Source organism: Bactrocera dorsalis, unplaced genomic scaffold (genome assembly GCF_023373825.1).
Source record: "Bactrocera dorsalis isolate Fly_Bdor unplaced genomic scaffold, ASM2337382v1 BdCtg215, whole genome shotgun sequence".
NCBI lineage: Eukaryota > Metazoa > Arthropoda > Insecta > Diptera > Tephritidae > Bactrocera > Bactrocera dorsalis.
In genome coordinates this window covers 1-23,241 of record NW_026038266.1, presented here as the reverse complement: position 1 = coordinate 23,241, position 23,241 = coordinate 1, and the positions used below count along the sequence as shown (strand labels likewise).

General features: G+C 34.2%; 5 protein-coding genes across 11 annotated transcripts; 2 read left to right on the top strand and 3 right to left on the bottom strand.

The window, feature by feature from the left end:
• Window positions 1-256: 256 nt before the first annotated feature.
• Window positions 257-6,154, bottom strand: LOC105231720 (serine-arginine protein 55). 4 transcript variants are annotated; one of them, XM_029552627.2, is made up of 9 exons: window positions 5,995-6,154; window positions 5,649-5,801; window positions 5,454-5,524; window positions 5,293-5,397; window positions 4,508-4,604; window positions 1,668-1,741; window positions 1,309-1,608; window positions 1,092-1,247; window positions 257-940 (listed from the first exon to the last, which is right to left on the bottom strand). In XM_029552627.2, exons 2-9 carry the CDS (start codon window positions 5,772-5,774, stop codon window positions 934-936), a joined length of 936 nt encoding a protein of 311 aa, XP_029408487.1. In that variant the 5' UTR covers window positions 5,775-5,801; window positions 5,995-6,154; the 3' UTR covers window positions 257-933. The 4 variants fall into 4 exon arrangements, 3 of the variants coding, with proteins under 3 accessions (XP_029408487.1, XP_011211451.1, XP_011211452.1); XM_011213149.3 differs by having other exon boundaries at window positions 257-827; XM_011213150.3 differs by having other exon boundaries at window positions 257-827; window positions 4,508-4,589.
• Window positions 6,155-8,828: 2,674 nt separating this feature from the next.
• On the top strand, window positions 8,829-11,392 carry LOC105231719 (heterogeneous nuclear ribonucleoprotein 87F). 2 transcript variants are annotated; one of them, XM_011213148.4, is made up of 5 exons: window positions 8,829-9,060; window positions 9,327-9,863; window positions 9,936-10,356; window positions 10,414-10,522; window positions 10,738-11,392. In XM_011213148.4, exons 1-4 carry the CDS (start codon window positions 9,013-9,015, stop codon window positions 10,512-10,514), a joined length of 1,107 nt encoding a protein of 368 aa, XP_011211450.1. In that variant the 5' UTR covers window positions 8,829-9,012; the 3' UTR covers window positions 10,515-10,522; window positions 10,738-11,392. The 2 variants fall into 2 exon arrangements, with proteins under 2 accessions (XP_011211450.1, XP_011211449.1); XM_011213147.4 differs by having other exon boundaries at window positions 8,831-9,060; window positions 10,411-10,522.
• A 575-nt stretch (window positions 11,393-11,967) lies between these two features.
• Window positions 11,968-13,342, bottom strand: LOC105231718 (non-structural maintenance of chromosomes element 1 homolog). The gene is made up of 3 exons (XM_011213146.4): window positions 13,031-13,342; window positions 12,503-12,978; window positions 11,968-12,445 (listed from the first exon to the last, which is right to left on the bottom strand). Exons 1-3 carry the CDS (start codon window positions 13,131-13,133, stop codon window positions 12,329-12,331), a joined length of 696 nt encoding a protein of 231 aa, XP_011211448.2. The 5' UTR covers window positions 13,134-13,342; the 3' UTR covers window positions 11,968-12,328.
• A 2,164-nt stretch (window positions 13,343-15,506) lies between these two features.
• LOC105231717 (cyclin-dependent kinase 20) lies at window positions 15,507-18,279 on the bottom strand. Of its 2 annotated transcripts, none has more exons than XM_029552667.2 (7): window positions 18,118-18,279; window positions 17,047-17,451; window positions 16,791-16,979; window positions 16,409-16,648; window positions 16,236-16,342; window positions 15,819-15,942; window positions 15,507-15,621 (listed from the first exon to the last, which is right to left on the bottom strand). In XM_029552667.2, the coding sequence occupies exons 2-7, from the start codon at window positions 17,245-17,247 to the stop codon at window positions 15,595-15,597; spliced, it is 888 nt and encodes a 295-aa protein (XP_029408527.1). In that variant the 5' UTR covers window positions 17,248-17,451; window positions 18,118-18,279; the 3' UTR covers window positions 15,507-15,594. The 2 variants fall into 2 exon arrangements, with proteins under 2 accessions (XP_029408527.1, XP_029408529.1); XM_029552669.2 differs by having other exon boundaries at window positions 17,047-17,271; window positions 18,118-18,274.
• A 135-nt stretch (window positions 18,280-18,414) lies between these two features.
• LOC105231716 (gamma-aminobutyric acid type B receptor subunit 2) lies at window positions 18,415-23,237 on the top strand (the record flags this gene model as incomplete). Of its 2 annotated transcripts, none has more annotated exon segments than XM_049462027.1 (10): window positions 18,415-18,548; window positions 18,934-19,088; window positions 19,265-19,368; window positions 19,439-19,920; window positions 20,010-20,190; window positions 20,271-20,489; window positions 20,608-20,748; window positions 20,942-21,096; window positions 22,696-23,059; window positions 23,123-23,237. In XM_049462027.1, coding segments are annotated over 10 exon segments (1,918 nt in total), but the record flags the coding sequence as incomplete, so codon positions are not given.
• Between the last annotated feature and the right edge of the window lie 4 nt (window positions 23,238-23,241).

Genomic DNA, 23,241 nt, shown 5'->3' with positions numbered 1-23,241 from the left:
ATTCAATGCTTGAATAAAAATAACAATTTCAGAGTCCAGTTCGTAAATGTGCTTTCTTTTAATAAAAAATTTATACTTGCAGCTCAATGTTGCTGTAAAAAAAAGTCCTATAGAAATGTTGCAATAACCTTACCATATAAATGAACCAAATAAGCTTACCTATCTTACTATGCATATGCATATGTCACCAATTCCGGAATCCATTTATCAGGACGTTGTAATATTTCATTTTCATGTTCTCATTAAAATATACAGCTTGTGTGGTATTAACGTTTATTTGTTGCCGCCAATTGGCTTATCTTTATGGCATTAATCTTACAAAAATGAGGAATGCGTACATTTTATAAACTCATAATAATGGTCTCCAAATTAAATAATTATAAAATTATAATATCAAATATTTCAATGCAGGAATATCTCACATACATACGTATATAGTAAAATTAGTTTGCTTGCATTTTTTCATATTACAATTAAGAACCAAATGGTAAAATTATTTTATTTTTCAGAACTTCACTCGTCAGTATTTGAATAAACCAAATTATAAATTATAATTACTATTTATTTTATTTTTATGTGGCAAACTACATATATAGTACATAATTTCATACATAAACGTTAAATATTCATAGCTGAAAAGTTTAGTAAAAATTTTGGGGGAGCTGTCGGATTAAGTGGTAGTAATAATAGTAGTGTTTGGTTGAAAATGTTAATAGTATGTCTAATCGTCCATACTCTCATTTCTGTCAGGTGAGGCATTTCCATTTTTCGGTGACACAGACCGCGAACGGGAGCGCGATTTGTTGTCTGGCGAGGCGGAACGGTCGCTGAAACGTCACGAACATAAAAAAATGTTAAAATTAGCAGGGATGCTTTGGAATTTTGAAAAAGGTAGTTGCGTGAGTTAGATTAATTTAACCAAAATACTCGAAATTAAATGCTTTTCAGAATATTATTTATTTCGGTTTAAAAGGACAGCAATCCAAAATAAACAAAAATAAGACGAAAATAGTAATAAGAAAAGCGAAATAGAATAAAAAGAAATTAATTGAATCTTTAAAGTGCATGTATATGCTGACGTAAATGCTTACCGTGATCTGGAATCTCGTCGTGATTTAGATCGAGAGCGAGAACGAGATTCACGTTTTGACACTGACCTCGAACGGGAACGTGAATCACGCTTAGGAGAGCGTGAATGTGAGCGGGACCTCGATTTAGATTTAGACTTGGATATTTCACGAGATTTGCTATAAAATACATCAACGAATTAATTTTTGGTATCTAAAAATCATTTTTGAGGGTATTTACTTAGAACGAGATCTCGAACGTGATTTCACTGGTGACTTAGACTTTGATCGTGCACCACGTGACTTGGAGCGACTACGAGATTTGGAGCGCGACCTTGATGAACGGCGGGACCTGGAGCGTGAACGTCTGCGAGAACGGGATCGTGAACGTGAACTCGAAGAACGAGACCTTCCACGCCCTCCACCACCACGACCTCCGCGACGATCTTCAACTAAAGTTATACGACGTCCATTCAACTCTGTATCATCCAGTTTTTCAATTGCAGTCTTCATGTCCGACAATGAGGCAAACTCCACAACGCTGTTAAATAAAGTTATTGATGAACTTTAAGTCTTTCTCCATGATTTTTACATCCTTACCCTTCATTGCGGCGTTGTTTATGTGCATCAGCATAGGTAACTTCTCCTGCCTGTCGCATGTAATCTTTCAGATCCTGATTACATTAAATTGACCAATTTTTTCATTACCGAAAAGTGAAATATTAGGAAAAAATAGAACCTTTACTACATATCTTTATTATATACATTATTAAAAATCGGTTATGAAAGTAATGTAAAGAATTTGCTGAAGAAGCTAACAGTGAGTGTTGAACAAGAGCGGATTTGTGTAGAATGCGCCATTAATATTAGCCTTGTCGAATTCGTCGAGATATTCAAGCTCCGTGTTATGTTTGTTCACAAGCCAAGTTCTCACATTTTCCTCTTTGCTTTAAGATCAAATCCAGTGTACAACACTCAGCTCAGAAAAGTTCAGGACTTCAGCAAATTATACTTGATCTCATCATGTCATCAGAAACATTTTACAGATGAGAACAAGTTAAAGTAAAAAAAAAAACTTTCTTTTGCATAAAACTATATCATATACATATATTAAATAATACGTTAAAAGTATTGCAATTCTTACTTAATATCACATCAACAAAGTCGCTTTTTGTCAGTAATACTTTCACTGTATATCAAATGTATTTGTGACCTCAATATAAAGCGTGATCAACGTAGGCAGCGGTTGCATATGGTATGTGGCGCATAGGACCCTCAGATGTGTGTTCGAAATTTTTTCAAGTGTATAAAATCTCGGCAAATTGGCACTATTCAAATGCTCAAGTTAAGTCGCATAATTAGTTACATCCAACGAATACGTAAATATATGCACCTCGTCTACCATCTTTTGTGAAATTTCGCACGCTTATCTCACGTAGACATTGTGGGTCGCAAAGATAACTCTAGTGTGACTATGCGGACGATAACGGTTTGGTCGAATCATTATTACTTCTTGAAGAGAAGCATCTGAACACAGACTCTGCAAGCACATAGGTACGTCACTCAAGTGTATACTCGCTATAAAAAAGGACTTCCGGTAGCAATTTTTATAAGTGTGCCTCGTTGCGTTGTTGCACATGCGAACAAGAGAACCCAATCTATAAGTGGCTTAGATTAGGGCCGCCATAAGACATCGGAAACCAGTTATGCCTTTTCGGAAATAATGTTTCTTCTACTGTAAATAAAGGGAAATGAGTTCAGACCTCCAGAATGGAGGTATGATGATGCACTCTCTTGACTGCCACCACCCATCAACATCGCATCTAGGTTTGACTGTTGGTTTGCTGATATTTTCTACGGTCCCTCATCACCAGAAAGAACTATTGGTAGGCCGGTTAGATACGGTTCAGTCGACGACATCGATGTTCTACATTAAGTACCACCTAAGCAGTAGACCAGTTATAGGACATCTTTTGCACGTCGCTAATTTTTGGACAAGGAACAGATTTTATAGCCATAGTCAGAGCATATGAAAGCCTGGGAAGCACGTTTACTGAAGCCGTCAGAAGCGTCATTAGGAGCATTAGAAGCTCTATGGCCCCACTCGCACACCATTCGTAATCGCAATCGTTCGGAAGGTTTGTCCGACAGGCTCTACGTTGGTACGACACTCTGTGATTATTTTGCAATCGCTATACGCTATAAGGAATTCGACAATTCTAAAATTAAATGATTTTTAATACATTTTACTTTCTTAATATATGTACCTAATTTTAAAAAACCAGCGCTTTCAGTTTGTACATTTAAAAATTTCATATGCACCAGACATCGAACTATATAATTACAAAGGCAGAAAATGATATATCGAATAATTGCGTTTCTTGTCCGCTTCTTCAGCTCATGTGCCTTCATTAGGTTGCTCTGACATCTGTCACGATTCTTCTACCGTTATTTTTATATTAAAGATGTTTTTAACCCTATCTCTGTGAGTGCTCCAACGTCCTGGCTAAACATTTTTTAAGTGGTGGATGTGGTTGTTTATTTTTCCTTGCTCGAAGCCCAAAAAATTTATTAGAAGCGAATTATTCCCAAATTCGTTTTTGCATTCGGTCGCATTAAAGAAACAACATCATGACCATCTCAGGAACCGGATGAATGTTAACAATCTACCTCCAAGAATGGCATTTTTGTTCATGTGCCTTCATGTCCGAGTTTAGTCTCTTTTAACAATTGGTATTGTAAGTGATTGCAATTAGGATGAGTCCTTATATATCTTTCACACTGCAATGGCCGCCTTTCCCGCATTAAAATTAGGGAGGTCGCATGAGTTTTCAAGTGAGCAGCCAGCCAAGCCAAGCGGGTTAATTGCACTTGTACTCATAAACAGTTCACATAAATTCTTCTCAAATAAAGACTCTTAGCTTCATCTTTCAACCAAGGTGATGATCTGTCAGTCAACCCATTAGTGGCATTTCTTTCGTATAGAAAAAATAATTTATCGGATAACACCGGTCAATTAAGCATTTATAAACAAAGATACTATTTGAAGGAAATATAATTTATTGCAAATGTAGTTAAACAAAGAAGTACATGCTAAAGACGCAAAAAATTGTTAATCAAACTAAAAAAATAACGAAAAAAAGGCCTCTAATCCTGTGACTTTATATATTCATTAAAACCTTTATTAGCCGTGTTTATTTAGCATTCCCTTGTCACGTTTTAAGAATTGAATAAAAAAAAATAACCGACATATGTATTGACCACACCCCTATAGGAATTATTTTAAAGCTAACCACAAACTACCTTATTTAAAAGCGTTATATTAATAGATAAATAAGTCACACACATCTCCTATTTTAATAAAACATTTTGATACACATCGAATGTGCAGAACTTCTAAAGCTAGCACTATACTATAAGCTCTGTGATAAAGTACATACCTGCCAACTAACGCGGCTCGATAAATTCTCCACAATTAGACGGTACTCTGTTCGTAACGGCGGTCCATAACGGGAGGATGATCTGGAATTTTTGTTTCTGGTGAATAATTTAATGAATTTATAATTAGTTGTGACACTGCTGCTGTTACTGGACATGTATTTCTAATTATATTAAACATGTGTGGTTCAATGGACAACATAAAGCAGAGCAATTATAATAAAATATTCTGTTCATCAAAATACTAACAATGAGACTGCAGCAAGTTTTACAATGCAAAATCTATTATATACATATAATTTTCAATTTTAACAATCCCTCATTAGTCACAGATATATTGCCAGACTACAAATGTAAAGTTTATGTTTACACTTATCTTGGATAAGGTAAAAAAAAAATAAACCAGCACAAAACGACATTGTAGTTCTAACCTCATTTGCCGGCTTTACCCTTTTGTGTACAAATAAATTATACATATGTATATCCAGCGTCATTTACTCATTCAACTAGGTTATAATGGGCAGGGTTCAAAGAACTTTTTGTGATATACATATTTGCTTTAACATATAGCAGTTTTTGTAAATACTATTTTGTCAATCATTTTAATTTCTACATTTTTGTAGCAATTCTTGTGACTTATAACGGAATGTGCGCATTTTTGAAAAATCATGTCTACTCAGTATCAGTGCCTCTTTAGCAATTAATATTTTAACGATATAGATACAAATAGCACACACATAAAGTATAAAACAAAAATAATTAAACCTATTTCTAAAAAAAAACTTACTTGTCATTATAACGACCACCACCACCGCGGCGCCCACCATATCGATCGTCATACCGGTCTCTATGACCACCACGAGCTGTACCTCTTGCAGGTTCGACAACAACTCTGCAACAATATACCGATAAAAAAAAAAAAGAACTTCACAATTTTAAGTTAGGTACCTTTCTCCTAACAATTCTTTCCCATTTAACTCATACACTGCATCATCCGCATCTCTGTAATCTTCGAATTCCTGAAAATTATAAAGAACTTAATACGTCTGCGCAGTCAAAAAAGTAAATCATAATACATACATATATATATAGTACACCGAAAGTAACCTAAAATCGATTAAATTAAAAATAAGGCACACTTACCACGAAGCCATATCCATTTTTTAACAATATATCTCGCGTTCGTCCATAACCTTTAAAAAACCGCTCCAAATCTCTTTCACGAACTCCATACGGCAATCCACCGACGTAAACTCTTGAGCCGACCATAATTGCCTGGGTGTGTTTTGTAGTATTCTAAGTATGAGAAATAAGTACTTCAAATTTTGATATACATATATATAATGGTGTTACAAAAAGTGCCTAGTAATAAATTGGCAATTACAACGCAAATGTGGATCCAAAATGGACACACAATACAATATTTTAATGAATTGATTAAGTCCTTTTGACAACCTTCCTCAAATTGGATATTACAAACGTTGCGTACCTTTTCTTAGGCCTGTTAGATCAATCCACAAATTATTAACTTCACTTTAATAACGTTATCACTTTTTTCCAACTCTATTCCACACAAGAAAAATACAATCAAGCTCTTCGGCAATTAAAACGGAAGTAGCCACTTTTCCACTGAACAATTTGCAATAGAGAAAAATGGCGGTTTTCGCTTGGGTTCAGAGCTGCCACTCTTACAAAAATAGAAGCTTCTTAAAGTGCCTACTGTCAGTAAAAACAAAAGAGGGGTATTCTCTTGCTCTTGCAAAACCCGGTGCACGGTGCAAGAATTGCAGATTTACAACGGCACAACAACAAACACACGCAGAAAAATATTTGCAAGGGCTGTAAAGTAGGGGTATTCTCTTGCTCTTGCAAAACCCGGTGCACGGTGCAAGAATTGCAGATTTACAACGGCACAACAACAAACACACGCAGAAAAATATTTGCAAGGGCTGTGAAATATGTCAGACCAAAACCCGTGTATATTAGCGTGCAATGTCACGCAAAAATAAAATTGCAACCCTGTTGTAGTTGCCATTTTACATAAAGTCATATTTTGACGTTAAATTGTTGAGGAAGGTAAGTTTTAAATAGATTTTATAATTTTTATTTAAATTACAAAGATTTGTTACAGTTTTTTTGTTAAAAATGTATGCAGAAGGTGCGCCAATTCACAATAGCCATGCACAATAGTCATTTACAATAAATTGACTGAATCAGTCGCTCATATATCACTAGATTCTGCAATGGGTGCTCTCGTGCCCTTGTATATTTCGGTGTAGTATTTTTGCAATCTGCAATCTTGCAAGAGCAAGAGAATACCCCTCATGTATATTAGCGTGCAATGTCACGCAAAAATAAAATTGCAACCCTGTTGTAGTTGCCATTTTACATAAAGACATATTACGTCGTTAAACTGTTGAGAAAGGTAAATTTTAATTAGATTTTATAATTTCTATTCAATTATAAAGTTTTGTTACAGTTTTTTTTGTTAAAAATGTATGCAGAAGGTGCGCCAATTCACAATAGTCATTTACAATTAATTGACTGAATCAGTCGCTCATACATCACTAGATTCTGCAATGGGTGCTCTCGTGCCCTTGTATATTTCGGTGTAGTATTTTTGCAATCTGCAATCTTGCAAGAGCAAGAGAATACCCCTAATATCCTTCATTGACACAAAATTGGATATTCCTTACCATTATATATATACTGAATTAATTAAAAATAATAATGCATGTATGTCTGGTGTTCAATATTTATTGCTCTAATTGGAACATGATCTTTATTACGAATTGTTATATCGCAAGTTCATACTACAAGCTCAATATTTATTGCGCCAATATTCATTCCTATAATATCTTGTTTTTGCTCAAATTTACATACAAAATGTGCTAAACGTTCAGTATTGATAGCGCAATTCATAATAGGCGATCCGGAATTCAAAATGTTTAAGTATTTTATGATATAGATCGCGATCCATCAATATTGCACGCCAAATGTTTAAAAAACATCGCAATTTTTTATCGCCGGCACTGACAACCAATGCTTGGTAATGTCTTGAAAATTTTTTAATTGAAATTATTGAACTTCATGTTCAAGTTGTTTCAATAATAGCCCTAACAGACGACAGCGCTAATTTGCATTAGTGGGCTTAATTTGTATTAACTTGCGCATTTGATCCATGTTAATGCAAATTAGTAATGCACAACAATTTCGTAGTGAAGCCAACACTGGTTGAAAAAGGCTGATTTTTGCTATTGTTTGACAGATGTCGCTTAAAGTCTGCCGCCTCTTTTGTGTTTACAGCATCACAGGTAACCGGTTTTTATATTGTTAATTAAATTATACAAGATCAAATTTGAATATTTAAATGGCAGAAAATAAACAACGCACAGTTTGCTAACCATTTTTCTAACATTCTTAATTTTTTAGCACACTTTTTTCGAGTTACATTCAAGTATTGCTTTTAATTGCAATTTATTATTTTTTAACGTAGATAATAATAAACGAATTTATATTAGGGGGATTCTCTTGCTCTTGCAAGATTGCAGATTGCAAAAATCCCATACCGAAATATACAAGGGCACGAGAGCACCCATTGTAGAATCTAGTGATAATAATAACGGCTGATTCAGTCAATTTATTGCAAATGACTATTGTGCATGGGTATTGTGAATTGGCGCACCTTCAGCATACATTTTTAACAAGAAAAACTGTAACAAATCTTTATAATTTAAATAAAAATTATAAAATCTATTTAAAATTTACCTTCCTCAACAATTTAACGTCAAAATAAATATTTAAATAAAATGACAGCTAGCACAGGGTTGCAATTAATTTTTTACGTGTCATTGCACAAGAATAAACATGGGTTTTGGTCTGACATATTTTACAGCCATTGCAAATAATTTTCTGCGTGTGTTTGTTGGTGTGCCGGTGCATCACGAGGAAATATCTGCAATTCGTGTACCGTGCAAGGGTTTTGCAAGAGCAAGATAATACCCCTATTGATTTTCAAAACATACTAAAATTGCCATAAAAAATTTTCTCTTATCAATTTTTATTTCACCTTTCTTTAAATAAAGAAATAAATTTCACAACATGCTGTCTAAATGCACAATTCTGCTGCCTGTCACCATAAAATTTCAATGCGCATTAATTTTGCTCGTCTGTCAGGGCTATCAGCTAGAGCCTGCAAAATAAGCTTCAACAAGGAAAGTTTTAAGTATATACATATCTGTTGGTAATCGCGGAACATGCTTTCGAAATGTTTCCAAAATTATCGATAAATGATTACTTTACCGGCGTGTTTTTGCTTCCTTTTATCGTCGTTCAGTCGCCATTTTTGCAGGCAACGACAGCAGTATTGATTCAGTGCGCTTCGGTTTCGGTCAAAAATAATTCAATTATTATCCTTCGTGTAAAAGAAATTGCCATTGCCCTTGCAATTGATATACACAATATCACATTTAGTTCCACGGTTTTAAAACAAATATATTAAATAAAAATGGCAGATGTTGAGAATGGAAACTCGAATGGCAATTACAACGATGAGGTGAGTAAATATTTTTGATTAATTTTGTTTTACTTATTAAAATGTTAAGGTATTTACTAATTTAGTGGCGAATAAAATAATTATTACCGTTACTACCAACATTGGTTAGAATTGCGGCGTCATTCTTGAGCGTCATGTGTTTAAACAAAATGGCGGACTAATTTTTTTATCACTCATATTGATCGGTGTAATATTTTTATAGATTTTGTAATGTTCTGTATTTTGGAAGGAATATCTTAAATTAATTACAAATGTTTTATTTACAGCCTATTACCGAGCCTGAGCAATTAAGAAAGCTTTTCATTGGTGGTTTAGATTACCGAACTACCGACGATGGCTTAAAAGCGCACTTTGAAAAATGGGGTAACATTGTTGACGTGGTTGTAATGAAAGACCCCAAAACAAAACGTTCCCGAGGTTTCGGTTTCATTACATATTCACAGTCATATATGATTGATAATGCTCAAAACGCTCGTCCTCATAAAATTGATGGACGTACCGTGGAACCTAAAAGGGCAGTACCGCGCCAAGACATTGACAGTCCAAATGCAGGTGCTACTGTTAAAAAGTTGTTTGTAGGCGGTCTCCGTGATGACCATGACGAAGAGTGTTTACGAGAATACTTCAAGTCTTATGGTAATATTGTTGGAATCAATATTGTTGCGGACAAAGAAACTGGAAAGAAACGTGGATTTGCCTTCATCGAATTCGACGACTACGATCCCGTCGATAAAATAATTCTACAAAAGAATCATACTATTAAAAATAAGGTTCTTGATGTAAAGAAGGCTATCGCTAAACAGGCAAGTAGTTTAAATAGTTAAAGCAATGAGAATTCCAGTAAAATTTTGTTTTGGAAATCTTCGTAAATATAGGATATGGAACGTCAAGGAGGAGGTGGTGGAGGTGGACGTGGACAAGGAGGAAGAGGGGGCGGACGTGGTGGTGACCGTAACAATCAAGGATGGGGTGGTAATAATAGACAAAACGGAGGAAATTGGGGTGGTAATAATTTTGGTAACAATGGAAACTTTGGAGGCAGCCAAAGTGGTCCAAGCGGCCCAGGTAACTGGAATAACCAACCAGCACCTTGGAATAACCAGTCTGGTAATGACGGTGGCTGGAATAATGGCGGCGGATTTGGTGGTCCCGGAAATGGTGCCAGTAATGGCTGGAGTGGAAATAACGGGGGTGGCAATTTTGGTAGTGATTACCAACAAAGCTATGGGGGCGGTCCTCAAAGGGGAAACAACTTCGGAAATAACCGTTCCACACCTTATAATCAATACAACAAAGGTAATAACTTCAAAAAAATGTAATATGCCTAAAAATAAAATCAATTTCATAAAGCAGGGAACGTGGGTGGACAAAGTGGTGGTTTTGGCGGTAATAATTACAACACCGGTGGAGGCCCAAACGGTGGCAACATGGGTGGTGGTAACCGAAGATATTAAAAATTGAGGTAAGATGTTTGCTCTTTTTTTTACAAATATAATTTATTATGTAGCGGTTTTATTATCAGTTATACAACAATTTTTTCCCTACCGTTAGCCAATTTCGTTAATATGTATTATAATTTTTTTTTTAAGAAAAATAGCTGCAAAATATTGTTACTCATATAGTAATAAGTGTATGGAAATTTATTTATTTATAACAATTTTTCTTTTTTGTAAATAGGTAAAGTACATAGTACAATTTCAAACAGAGAGACAGGCAGTCTAGGCACAGGCAGGCAGGCAGGAAGAGAAATGAAATAAGATGAATAACAGATAATGCAGACAACTGCAGTCCAAACGCAAATCTACATTTGTATAGGCAAATAAGGAAATTTATACAGAAAAACTAAATATTTTATTTGACATTCACACAAGTACAAAGGAACCATAAAACCCGAATATTTGTAGTGAACGAAATTATTTAAATGTAACCCACTACATATAAAACACATAATACCATAGAATACCCCATAAATGGAAAAGTACACTTTATACGTACTTTGATAGTTTTTTTTCATATTCTGTGTATTAAAACACCTGTCTTAACATCTTTCAATTTTTACTATAATTTTACTTGTAAGACATTTATAAGTTCTCATAAAACGCATTTAATAATTAAAAGTATTAAATATGATACAGCATAATTTTGAGAAAATTAGACGAAAATAAACATCATGAAGAAACAGAATCTGCTTAACTCCACCATTTGAGTTACCCTTATAATTCTAGTTATAGTTTTTAAATTATAAACAAAACTTGTTAAAACAGTATAATAAATTGATGTAAGCGTGAAATCAATAAGGAATTCTTCAAAAGTTTAACCACGTAACAGTTTATATTACAAAGTTTTTTTTTTTTTGGATGTACTCTTGATTGGTAAAATATTTGTAAGAACATATGGGTACATCTCTTTCTGCGATTCAACATCAGGACAACAAAAAAAAAAGTAACTAATATGTATATGAGGTAGTGCAAGCCATACACTCTACTCTTAGTTTGAGTTATAGCACAACATTCGCAACAAGTAGCCTTAAATGTTACTAATTATTATATACGTATTTTTTACAAGAGTTGGTGTACAGAATGCACATTTTACTATAAGCGCGCTAAGTACGTCGAAGGATGCCGAGATGTGGTTTTATCATTCTACGCTCCGAATACTAAGCGGGTTTCAATAATACCAAAGGTAGGTAGTGATTAAATCATTTTAATAATTTTATTTTACAAATAAAGTATCATTTAAAAAAGAAAACAACTTGTGTTTTGTCAGTAATGGCTTTTGTCGTGAGATTTTGGTGAGTTTCAATTTACCTTTGGATTATGAGAGCTTAGCAAACACCGAACAAAACCTTAGAATTTAACTCTGAATTTTTTGTAAGTTTTTTTTTATATCAAGCAAATGAATTTGGACAAAAATCTTACAGAAGCAAGATATTCATTCATTGAAATATTTTCTGGAATACGCGTTAATAATATCAAGTAAAAGTAAAGAAAAAATTGCGATTGCCATCGTACAATGAAATGCGTTGCAAATCATCGAACACGACTCTCCCTATGGTCCACCATCAATGAAACAGTACGTTTTCTGGGCCTATCGTTAGATGAACTCCGGTACTAAATAACCACTACAACAACCAAGAAGTAAATTGCTACTTGGGGTAGATAGCCACAATAAAGTTATACCAATTTTATCAATAATAAACCAATGGATATTTTCTTATTTATTTTAATTAATTAGTAAGAACATGTGATTGTAAACGAATAGTGGAAACTTAGTTTAATGGTGTCGTCCAAACTTGCTTACAGGATGGGCAATTCGATTTTCGTTTTAAAAATGTTCGTATGCATTCCTTGTGAACTTTAATTTCACACCGATCACATTTTATGTCCTAAGGATATCAAAATTATATATTTTATCAAATATAACTATTGTGTTTAAATCTTACCCATAAAACTACATTCTTACAAAGCGGACAATCTTTGATGTAATCAGAAAAATGTGTTTTCAAATGGCTCGCATATTCAACTAACATCCGTGGCCCGAAAAATAATTTGTCATCTTTTTCCAGAAAGTAACCTTGCTGTGTCCATTTTGTTATCAAATCTTGAACGCGCCTTTTCGTTAAATCCTTTTTGACAGTTTGAGGAAGGTTCGGCAGATTATACATATCAACCCACGAAATACCGTAGTCTTCTTGAACAGCCATAGTCTCTACAAGCTTTGCGAAATACAACTGATCAGCTTCACGATAATGGTGCTGAAGCTTACTCGCGGGTGTTTCAAACGTTAGACCAAATACCAAATACTCCTTTCCAAGCAATGGATGTTTTACGAATTTTAATTCTTGATTACATTCTTTTAAATCACTGTTTATTTCTTTGACCAAGTTTTTCACATCGCCCAATATAGCAGCATCATCATCTGCAAAATCTAGCTTAAGTAATTTAGTAATTACACATACAATTATACAAACATGATTGAGAAATTGGCTCAAGTATTTCACTAATTTGTTCCAGGCTTAAGCTGCCGTGGTTCATACAAGCTTGCAAAAATAGTTTTTTTACTTCTCTTCGCATTTCAAATTTATAAATATACGCGGCTGATTAAATAGGAATGTGCAAGTAAAGGTAAACAATGTTTATATCTTTAATCATCGTGTAAAATATCGTATATCGATTTACATTATCGGCAGGCCATGGTTATTATCTCGAAAAACATAATCTCTAATATTGTCAGGGTCCATATTTTCGATGACCACGCATATGTCAAAGTAGTTATCAGAATAGTTAGCCCGCAAGTTTATCTTGTTATTTTAACAGCGCAACCTGTAAGGTAATATGTACTTCCGTACAAAAATATAGAACCTATTTAAAATTTCGACGTCATTCAGCTATTAATTTATTAAGATAAAAAATGCCCACACAAAAATATTGCCAACAACATTGGTAATAATTCCGCCGTTGAACGGCAATAATAAATCCCCATGCAGATGCGGCGTAATAATATAGAAAATTCATTTAGTAAGAAAATGTGTTTTAGTTAAAAACCTCAAAATAAATTTGATAAAAATCCCTTACAAGAAATGGACCTTAAGAATAATAAACCACCATCAATACTATAACTAATTTCTCTCTTACTCGACCTAGCCTTCCATAAATTCGAAGGTACATACCCATATACATATGTATATATTTACATACATGCATTAAAAAAGTTTAGGATTTTTTAATAATAAAACATGCCATCTATTTTAAAAATAATAAGCAAATGAGATAACAAAATCATAATCTGACTTATATCATTGATATCCAGTGATATCAATAATAATATACAATATTCATATCAAATGTTCTTATTTCTAGTGCTTATATTAACAAACTTAATACTAATATTTAATACCGTAATATTATATGTTATTAAATATTTAGTACTTAATTCCTAAGAGGGAATGTTGTCTCTTCAGTCTAGTAATTTCATTGCTGTCATCTAGTAACATGATTGCCGAAGGATTGTCATGATAACTGATTCTGTGTAAATATGCTGTACTAAATCTTTTAATCTCAGGTTTAACAAAAGGCATGGTTTTATTTGTTATAAACCAAGGGGCGTTTGTAATTAGTCTCAGGGTTTTTGACTGAAATCTTTGTAAAATTTCAATATGTACATACATATTTGAATTACAAGCAGTGCCCGAAAGCTGCGCATACATATACGTACCTACGCTCATATATATGTATGTACATGCAATTTCACATTAATTAATGTGTAGGTACACAAGGTGCGTTCCAAAGTAAACAGGACTTTTTGAATCGAGTGCCCCTGGTGACGCCATCTATATGTTGACTGGTGCGTTAGGTTCTGCTATCTTTATCGATTGTCCAGTAAGAATTTCATGACATTTCATTAATTAGAAGTGAAGTTATTGCGTTTTAAGTGTCAGTATGTTTGTGTTATCGGTGCGAAAATGAGCTTCGGACAAAGAGCCAACATTAAATTTTGTTTTAAAATAGGTAAAACTTCTACCGAAACGTTTCAAAAAAGGTTATGGCGATGATTGCCTATCCTGTAACAGAGTGCACGAGTGGTTTCAAAGTTTTCAAAGTGGTCGTGAGGACATAAATGACCATCAACATGTGGGACAATCAAAATACGTGATCCCCGAAAATTCCATCGAAACTGTGCGTGATTCAGAAACAAGGAAACTAGGTTCCTTACGACTTGAAACCAAGAGATGTCGAACGGCGCTTCTTTGCATGTGAACAGCTGCTTCAAAGGCACAACCGAAAGGGATTTTTACATCGCATTGTAACTGGCGACGAAAAATCCACTACGATAATCCTAAGCAAAGAAAGTCATGGGGAAAGCCTGGACATGCCTCCACGTCGACGGCAAATCCGAACATTCACTTCGTCAAGGTCATGCTCTGCATTTGGTGGGACCAGGGGGGGGTGATATATTATGAGCTGCTAAAGCCAAATGAAACCATCACAGGAGATCGATACCGAACGCTATTGATGCGTTTGAGCCGAGCACTAAAAGAAAAACGGCCACAGTATGAGGAAAGACACGATAAAGTCATTCTCCAGCATGACAATGCTCGGCCTCACGTGGCAAGTTGGTAAAAAAATATTTGGAGACGTGGTAATTGGAGATTTTATCCCACCCGCCGTATTCTCCAGACGTTGCTCCGTCTAACTACCACTTGTTCCGATCGATGGCACACGGTCTAGCTAACGAGCACTTCAGTTCTTTTAAAGAAGTCAAAAATTGGATTGATACTTGGATCGACTCGAAAGATGAGGAGTTCTTTCGTCACGGAATACGCATGCTGCCAGAAAGATGGTCAAAGTAGTAGCTAGCGACGGCAAATATTGTGAATAACATTTTTGTAACCGTTTTTATACAATAAAGCCTTAAATTTACAAAAATAAAAAACGGGGGAAGCAAAGTTGTATTTTTATGTATGGTTTATTTACATAATATATGTATGTATGCTTATTATAGTTGCGCTATTCGCAAACTAAAAATCCTCTGAGCTCATTGGAAGTAATCATGACTTAATGCCTGTAAATGGAATGGAAAATTTTATAAATTGAAAAATAATAATATTAAAGGCGTAGAATATTATAAATTATTAAACAAATGTAAAAATGCTCATTTTTTACAAAAATAAAATATATAAATAAATATATTAAATACAAAATGCCAGTGTACAGATCATTAACATATTAATAATGTTAAATGAGCTTTGTAATGCTTACTTCGGTTGCTGTTAGGCGGTTCTTCGGATTATACACTACTAAGTTCGATACCAAATTTATTTCAACCGCGTGTGTGCAACTAGGAAAAAGGTTATCCCAGTGAATTCCAACTGCCTTTGGAAATCTTTAAGTAAAAAAACATAAATACAAAGAAATACAATAACAGCTTTTGTTCCACAAGGAATAACCGCTAAAATCGGTTTGGAGAAATTTTGGGTCTAATACTCTTTTTTGAATTTATATTTTCATGCCATAAAGATTGATTTGTTTAAAAAAATACTAATATACGATATTTGAGTGAGAGCAAAAGTAACAAAAGCTCAAATATCGTAAATCGACTTTGGCGGTTTTTGCTGCGGCACATAAAGTTAAACATATTTAAACTTGAATATATGGATTTTCAATTTGTTGAATTACCGAATTTTGTCGTAATCAGGTAATAAATTAATATCTGGCCATTCATTGAGTCTGGGGCTACCCAGTGTTCTTATTACGAGTGCCAATTGCTCGATATCAGTTGCTCCCTATTATAAAAATTAGAAATCAAAAAAGCGTTACATATTATATTTTCAACAATGTTGTTTACGTACAGAAAATAGTGGCACTCCTCTCAGCATTTCCGCAAACACACAGCCTGCTGCCCACATGTCCACAGCTGGACCATACTTTTGACTTCCCCATAATATCTCCGGAGCTCTATACCAGCGCGTAGAAACTTGAGGTGAATATACTTTATTTTCATCTTTTGGAAAATGTAAACGAGCTAAACCAAAATCAGCAATTTTAAGTTTTTCATCTTCGCTTAGAAGCAGATTGGCTGGTTTTATATCCTGGAAATTAGAATGGCTTTAAATACGAAATTTGTTTTAAATACAGAATTTACATACACAAATACACGGGACAAATAAATTTCATCTCTAATCCTTTACTTGAGTCAGATAACAATTAAAGTATTTGCTTTGTGATACTTACTCTATGCATGATACCCATATTGTGTAGATATTCGATTCCTTTAAGCATCATTAATGTAAATTTACGAATTTGCTGCCTACTTAGTGGTTCGACCTCGTTTCTCAGTTTTCCATATAAAGTTTCTGGCATATATTCCAATACTAACGACAGTCCGGTTAAGTCTGGATATATGTCAATAATTGATACTATCTAGAGTTTAGAAATGTGTACAAATTTGATATAATAATTATTTGTTCCGAAAAATCTTTAAACTTACATATTCCGATTGACATAGTTGCAATGTTTTTATTTCGCGCAAAGTATTAAGTGAAATATTTCCAAATTTATTTTTCAATGCAACCTTTTTAATAGCTACGGGCTTTTGTCGTTGCAGATCGATTGCTTTAAAGACATAGCCATGCACTCCTTCACCAATCTTCTCCAACATTTTGAAACGACTTGGTGCATAATCCTCCATTCTTCAACAAATACTCACATTTGACTATGGACAAGCAAATAATTACAAATTGTTTCAATCGCATTAAGACAATGTTGATTGACCTTATGTTGTTGCATTTGTACTGCATTGTTACCAAGGCAATTCGTTAACAGTTAAAAATGTGCCCCTGATTCAACCCTTAAACCTTTTCTGTGCACAAAGTGAAGAAACCGCCAAATTCGACTTCAGCCACGGCAGAGATTAAGATATCAAAATGTTAGCGTTAAAAAGCAAAACAAGAAAAATCTTTAACTTCGGCTGTACCGAAGCTATAATACTTAATTGCATTTTTTTAGGGCATTAAGGGGTTTACAAAGGTCTTTATCGTGATATTGATCGGGCACTTTGTCTAGAAGCTATATGCTATATTGTTCCGATCTGAAAAATTTGTTCGTAGATTTTAGTGTTGCCATTATGGACACATTGGACATTATGGTATTTGGTGGCAAATTTCGTGAAGATATCTTGTCAAATAAAAAAAAGGTTCCCATACAAGAACTTTATTTTGATCGATCAGGTTGTAGGGCAGCAATATTTCGGCGACTCTCACAAATGAGCAACTTCTTGGAGAGAAAAGAAAAAAGCTGAGGGACTAGTTCGCGTGTATGCAGTCAGAAAGATGGACATGGCTAAGTCGACTCAACTCGTCACGTTAAACATTTGTATTTCTTTATAAGGTCTCCGACGTTTATTCTGAGTGTTACAAACTTCTTGACACACTCAGCAAACCCTATTCAGAAATATAAATATATTTCGGGGCTTTAAATGTAAAATTTTAAGTGCTTCGAAATTTTTTAAACCCGAGTTTATTTCCTATGTCTAACCAGTTAATAGTAGTCACCACATTACCTCGATTAAATAACAACAACTTTGAGGAGTTTTTCTTTTTTACATAATTTTGTATATTTAATACTATATGAGGACGTTTGCCTTAACGTTCAAATTTAAAATAATATTTTTATTTTAGAAGCGCCATCGAGTTCTCCAAAAATTTTACAACCGAAAAATAATGACAAACTGATATATCATGATGTAATTAATAACTCTTTAGCATAAGTATGTAAATAAATGCATAAAAAACATACTGTTATTAGTTTATTTTTGGATAAAGAGCTCGTGGTGATGTCAAAATCAAGCGCATGCTCTTTATGCATCAACATATCCTTGTCAGTACTTGTCATGTACGAAGGATACATAATTTTCACTTGTCCATAATATAACAACGTTATACAAAGTGTAGAATATTTTATTAAATTTTATTTTAAAGAACATATTACAATGTGAGTGTATTATGCGAAAGTAAAAATGCAGTTTTAAGTGTTTGCTAAAATCTACGAAGGACTTAAAAGGTATATATACTGTTAGGTAATGGGGCTATATGTTGGACTGCATAAAGTTGTCAGAGAATTTAAAAATTGTTTAAATTTATTAAGAAAGACTAAAAGCCCATAAGAAAAGAGAACCTCTTTATAACAAATGAAAAAAAAAACAAATAAAATAAATAGTAATAATCAATAAATAAAAAATAGCACATATGTACATATGTGCATGGAATTAATAAAATAAAATTAATAAAAAAATTATATTTTATTGAGAAAGTTACTTGAATTATTGAAAAAATAATTTAATTAATTTCAAGGCATAACTGTTGTCTTCTATTTAAAGGCTTTTGAAAATGGCATTGAAAAACCGAGCACTGTTTGCTTGTGTGTGTCTCCTGGGATTAATATATTGCAGTAAAGGCCGAACTGCGAAACGTTCCGATGTTTACATTGCCGGTTTCTTCCCATACGGCGATGGAGTTGAGAATTCCGATACAGGTGAGGGAAATTCTAAACATTTAGCATAGCATATGCTTCTATATAGCTTCGAGTAATCAAAAAGCACATTCCTTAATGGAAGAAATACATAAGTATTTTAAATAAAAAAATTTTCGCTTTTTGTATAATTATATTTCTCACTTTTTTCTTTGTATACTCATGTTTTTTTTACATAGGCCGCGGTGTTATGCCCAGTGTTAAATTGGCACTTTCCCATGTGAATGAACATCCCACAATTTTAATCAATTATCGGTTGCACATGTGGTGGAACGACACGGAGGTACATTTACATTTTTAATACTATTCTACTAATATGTGGTAATAAATATTTTCTTTTGATTTTTTCACAGTGCAATGCCGCAGTTGGTGTTAAGTCCTTCTTCGATATGATGCACTCAGGTCCCAATAAGTTGATGCTCTTCGGAGCTGCTTGTACACACGTAACAGATCCTATAGCTAAGGCCAGCAAGCATTGGCATCTCACACAATTATCGTACGCCGATACTCATCCCATGTTTACGAAGGACGCATTTCCCAATTTCTTTCGTGTAGTGCCATCGGAGAATGCTTTTAATGCGCCACGTCTGGCATTACTTAAGGAATTCAACTGGACGCGTGTCGGTACATTGTATCAAAATGAACCACGCTATTCCTTGCCACATAACCATATGGTAGCCGATCTAGACTCTATGCAATTGGAGGTGGTTGAGACACAAAGTTTTGTTAATGACGTAAATGAACCACTAAAGAAATTACGCGAAAAGGATGTACGCATTATTCTTGGAAATTTTAATGAGCATTACGCTCGCAAAGTGTTTTGTGAAGCTTATAGGTAAGCAAAGGCGTTAATGCATTAATCTGGATTAAGTGAGAAGAAAAGGCTACAAAGTGAAAAACTGATTACTTTTGATACCTTGGTAGATTGGAAATGTACGGGCGTGCTTATCAGTGGCTGATTATGGCTACCTATTCAACGGAGTGGTGGAATGCAACAATCGATACCGAGTGTACGGTGGATGAGATTGCAACCGCGCTTGAAGGCACCATTCTGGTTGACTTGCTACCTCTGTCAACAAGTGGTGACATAACCGTTGCCGGGATTGTAAGATTCTAAAACTTTCGCTGACCATATATACCATATATGTATATATATGTATTAATAAACTTTAATTTAAATTGCAGACTGCCGATGAGTATCTCTCGGAATACGATAGTTTGCGCGGCACCGAATATTCCCGCTTTCACGGTTATACTTATGATGGAATTTGGGCAGCTGCGTTGGCTATTCAATATGTTGCGCAGAAGCGAGAAGATTTTCTAACGCATTTTGATTATCGTGTAAAAGATTGGGAGCTTGTGTTTTTAGAAGCGCTGCGGAATACTTCATTCGAAGGAGTTACGGTATGGCTAATTAACAAAATATATTTTTTTACTAGATACCTGTCTTATTGGGTAGAAATCTAAAGCATACCTAATATTGTATTATTTTAAAATTTATTTAATTACTCCACATTTAAAGGGTCCGGTACGATTCTACAACAACGAGCGCAAGGCCAACATTCTCATTACACAATTTCAATTGGGTCAAGCAGAAAAGATTGGTGAATATCACTCACAATTAAGTCACTTGGATTTAACTTTAGGAAAGCCTGTTAGATGGGTAAGTGAAATTGTTAAAATATTTTGTAGAAACGGAAATTAGTTCTCAGTTAGAGTTATTTGTTCTTACTTTTAGTTTATACCAGTTTATATTAATTATTATATAACATTTATTATGACCTATATATTAATAATATATAGATTTAATAAAAATTAATAAAAAGTAAAATAAAGTAATTATTTGTATTAAACAGGTGGGAAGAACTCCACCAAAGGACCGTACATTAATATACATTGAGCACAGCCAAGTGAACTTAACCATTTACATAGTATCAGCGAGCGCTTCGGTGATTGGCATCATAGTGGCCTGCGTTTTCTTAGCTTTTAATATAAAATATCGAAATCAAAGGTGAGTGAAACTAATAATTTTTGAATACGAATTAACTATTTCCTCAGTTTTTGAGATGTCGCTCTGAAGTTTTTGCTCTTCCAGGAGCTGCTCATTTGTCTGAGCCGCCAAATCGCACATTAATAGCATCAATTAGCCATGTCCGTCTGTCTGTCTGTTCGTCCGTCCGTCTGTCTGTATACATATATACGAACTAGTTCCTCAGTTTTTAAGATATCGGTTTGAAATTTTGCAAACGTCATTTGCTCTTCAAGAAGCTGCTCATTTGTCGGAACTGTCGATATCGGACCACTATAACATATAGCTGCCATACAAACTGAACGATCGGAATCAAGTTCTTGTATGGAAAACTTTCACATTTGACAATGTATCTTCACAAAAGTTGGCACAGGTTATTTTCTAAGATAATAATGTAATATACGAAGAAATTGTTCAGATCGGTTAACTATAGCATATAGCTGCCATACAAACTGAATGATCGGAATCATGGACTTGTATGGACAGTGGCGTAGCTAGGGTGGGGCGAAGGGGGCCGTTGCCCCGAGCGCAACGTCTTGGGGGCGTCGAAATGATCTTCGTTGTTTTTTAATACTCAGAAAAATACTTCAACAAATTTTTTTACAAAATTTATTATAAAAGATAAAGAGTTGCACACTCACAATGTAATAATCTGAATAATAATGAGAAATATTAATTTTTACTCGAATACTCTTCAGTCTTTGAATTTGTCTTATATCTTTTGGCTGATATTTTTCTTAAAAATAGTGATAGAAGTTAAAAATGCACTTTTCTAGCTTTGATCGCAACAGTATCTTTATTTTTACTCTGACGTAGCGACATGTCACTCTCACAGTTACCCTATGCTTTGAATGTGACAAATACTTTTATTTCTCCAAATTTTCAAAAATGGTATTTAAAAACTTCAATTCTGGCAAAAATTCCTGCAAATTGTGTCAAAAGTGAACAAGATATAGGGCGAAAATGGGTTTTTTCTCTGGCTTTTAATAAGATGTCTTGTAAATTTACTATCAATTTCCTCAAAAACCGTATTGTGAGAATTTTGGAACTTCAGAATTTGCGTGGCTTCTAGTTCCTAAATTTTAAGTATATACTTAATATCGAAGATATTTTGTAAAAATTCACTTTTGTTCGAACCACTTCATGAAACTTGTAGGTAGGTAGATAAAGGGGGGCGGCAGAACATCCTTGGCCCCGGGCGCCCGAAGTTATAGCTACGCCACAGTGTATTCGCATTTGAAAAAAAATTAAAATAATATATAAAACCCTATACAGTTTCGGATTTAAAAAGAGTAGTATCGCTTGATGATTTCTCGCCGGGCAGAAATTAGAATAGAGTCAGGGGTCATTGTCGCCTCTAGGTTTGCAGACTTGTAGTAAACATATTTGTAAGACCGGTTAAAGAAGCATCGTTTTTTTCGTTTTGTTTTATGTACAAAATACTAATCAGACCGCCATCGTAGTCGTTTAAAAATCTTTTAAAAAAAGACAGTTAAGATCAAAGCCACAACCGTGTTCGATATAACAAAGTGTACCACTAAGTTTACTAAAATTATTTATATTATTATTTTTTTTTTGCAGATATATAAAAATGTCAAGTCCACATCTCAATAATCTCATAATAATTGGTTGTATGCTCACTTATATGAGTGTTATATTTCTGGGCTTGGACACCACCTTGAGCAGTGTGGCTGCATTTCCCTACATATGCACAGCACGCGCGTGGATACTTATGGCCGGCTTCAGTTTGGCGTTTGGTGCGATGTTTTCGAAAACTTGGCGTGTGCACTCCATATTCACCGATCTAAAGCTAAATAAAAAAGTAATTAAAGACTATCAATTGTTTATGGTAGTGGGTATATTATTGGCCATTGATATTGCTATTATAACGACATGGCAAGTAGCCGATCCCTTCTATCGTGACACTAAACAATTAGAACCAAGGGTAGGAAAAATTATTGAAACGCTTATAATTATAGTACAAATACTATTTAAATATACATTTTAGCATCACGAGTCAATGGACGATGTTTTGGTTATACCTGAAAATGAATACTGCCAATCAGAGCATATGACGATATTTGTTAGTATAATATATGCGTATAAAGGTCTCCTACTGGTATGTAA

Excerpts from the sequence above, each read along its gene's own strand:
- LOC105231720 (XM_011213149.3), bottom strand. The coding sequence starts at position 5,774 with ATGGTCGGCTCAAGAGTTTACGTCGGTGGATTGCCGTATGGAGTTCGT. Across the intron at positions 1,248-1,308 it reads CGTTCGAGATCTCGTTCTAA|CAAATCTCGTGAAATATCCA; the intron begins GTAAATACCCTC and ends TGTATTTTATAG. Across the intron at positions 828-1,091 it reads CGACGAGATTCCAGATCACG|CGACCGTTCCGCCTCGCCAG; the intron begins GTAAGCATTTAC and ends GTGACGTTTCAG.
- LOC105231719 (XM_011213147.4), top strand. The coding sequence starts at position 9,013 with ATGGCAGATGTTGAGAATGGAAACTCGAATGGCAATTACAACGATGAG. Across the intron at positions 9,864-9,935 it reads AGAAGGCTATCGCTAAACAG|GATATGGAACGTCAAGGAGG; the intron begins GCAAGTAGTTTA and ends TCGTAAATATAG. Across the intron at positions 10,357-10,410 it reads TTATAATCAATACAACAAAG|CAGGGAACGTGGGTGGACAA; the intron begins GTAATAACTTCA and ends AATTTCATAAAG.
- LOC105231718 (XM_011213146.4), bottom strand. The coding sequence starts at position 13,133 with ATGCGAAGAGAAGTAAAAAAACTATTTTTGCAAGCTTGTATGAACCAC. Across the intron at positions 12,979-13,030 it reads TGAGCCAATTTCTCAATCAT|ATGATGATGCTGCTATATTG; the intron begins GTTTGTATAATT and ends TAGATTTTGCAG. Across the intron at positions 12,446-12,502 it reads GTAAGAATGTAGTTTTATGG|GACATAAAATGTGATCGGTG; the intron begins GTAAGATTTAAA and ends TGATATCCTTAG.
- LOC105231717 (XM_029552667.2), bottom strand. The coding sequence starts at position 17,247 with ATGGAGGATTATGCACCAAGTCGTTTCAAAATGTTGGAGAAGATTGGT. Across the intron at positions 16,343-16,408 it reads GAGGAGTGCCACTATTTTCT|GGAGCAACTGATATCGAGCA; the intron begins GTACGTAAACAA and ends TTTTTATAATAG. Across the intron at positions 15,943-16,235 it reads CCTGATTACGACAAAATTCG|ATTTCCAAAGGCAGTTGGAA; the intron begins GTAATTCAACAA and ends TTTTACTTAAAG.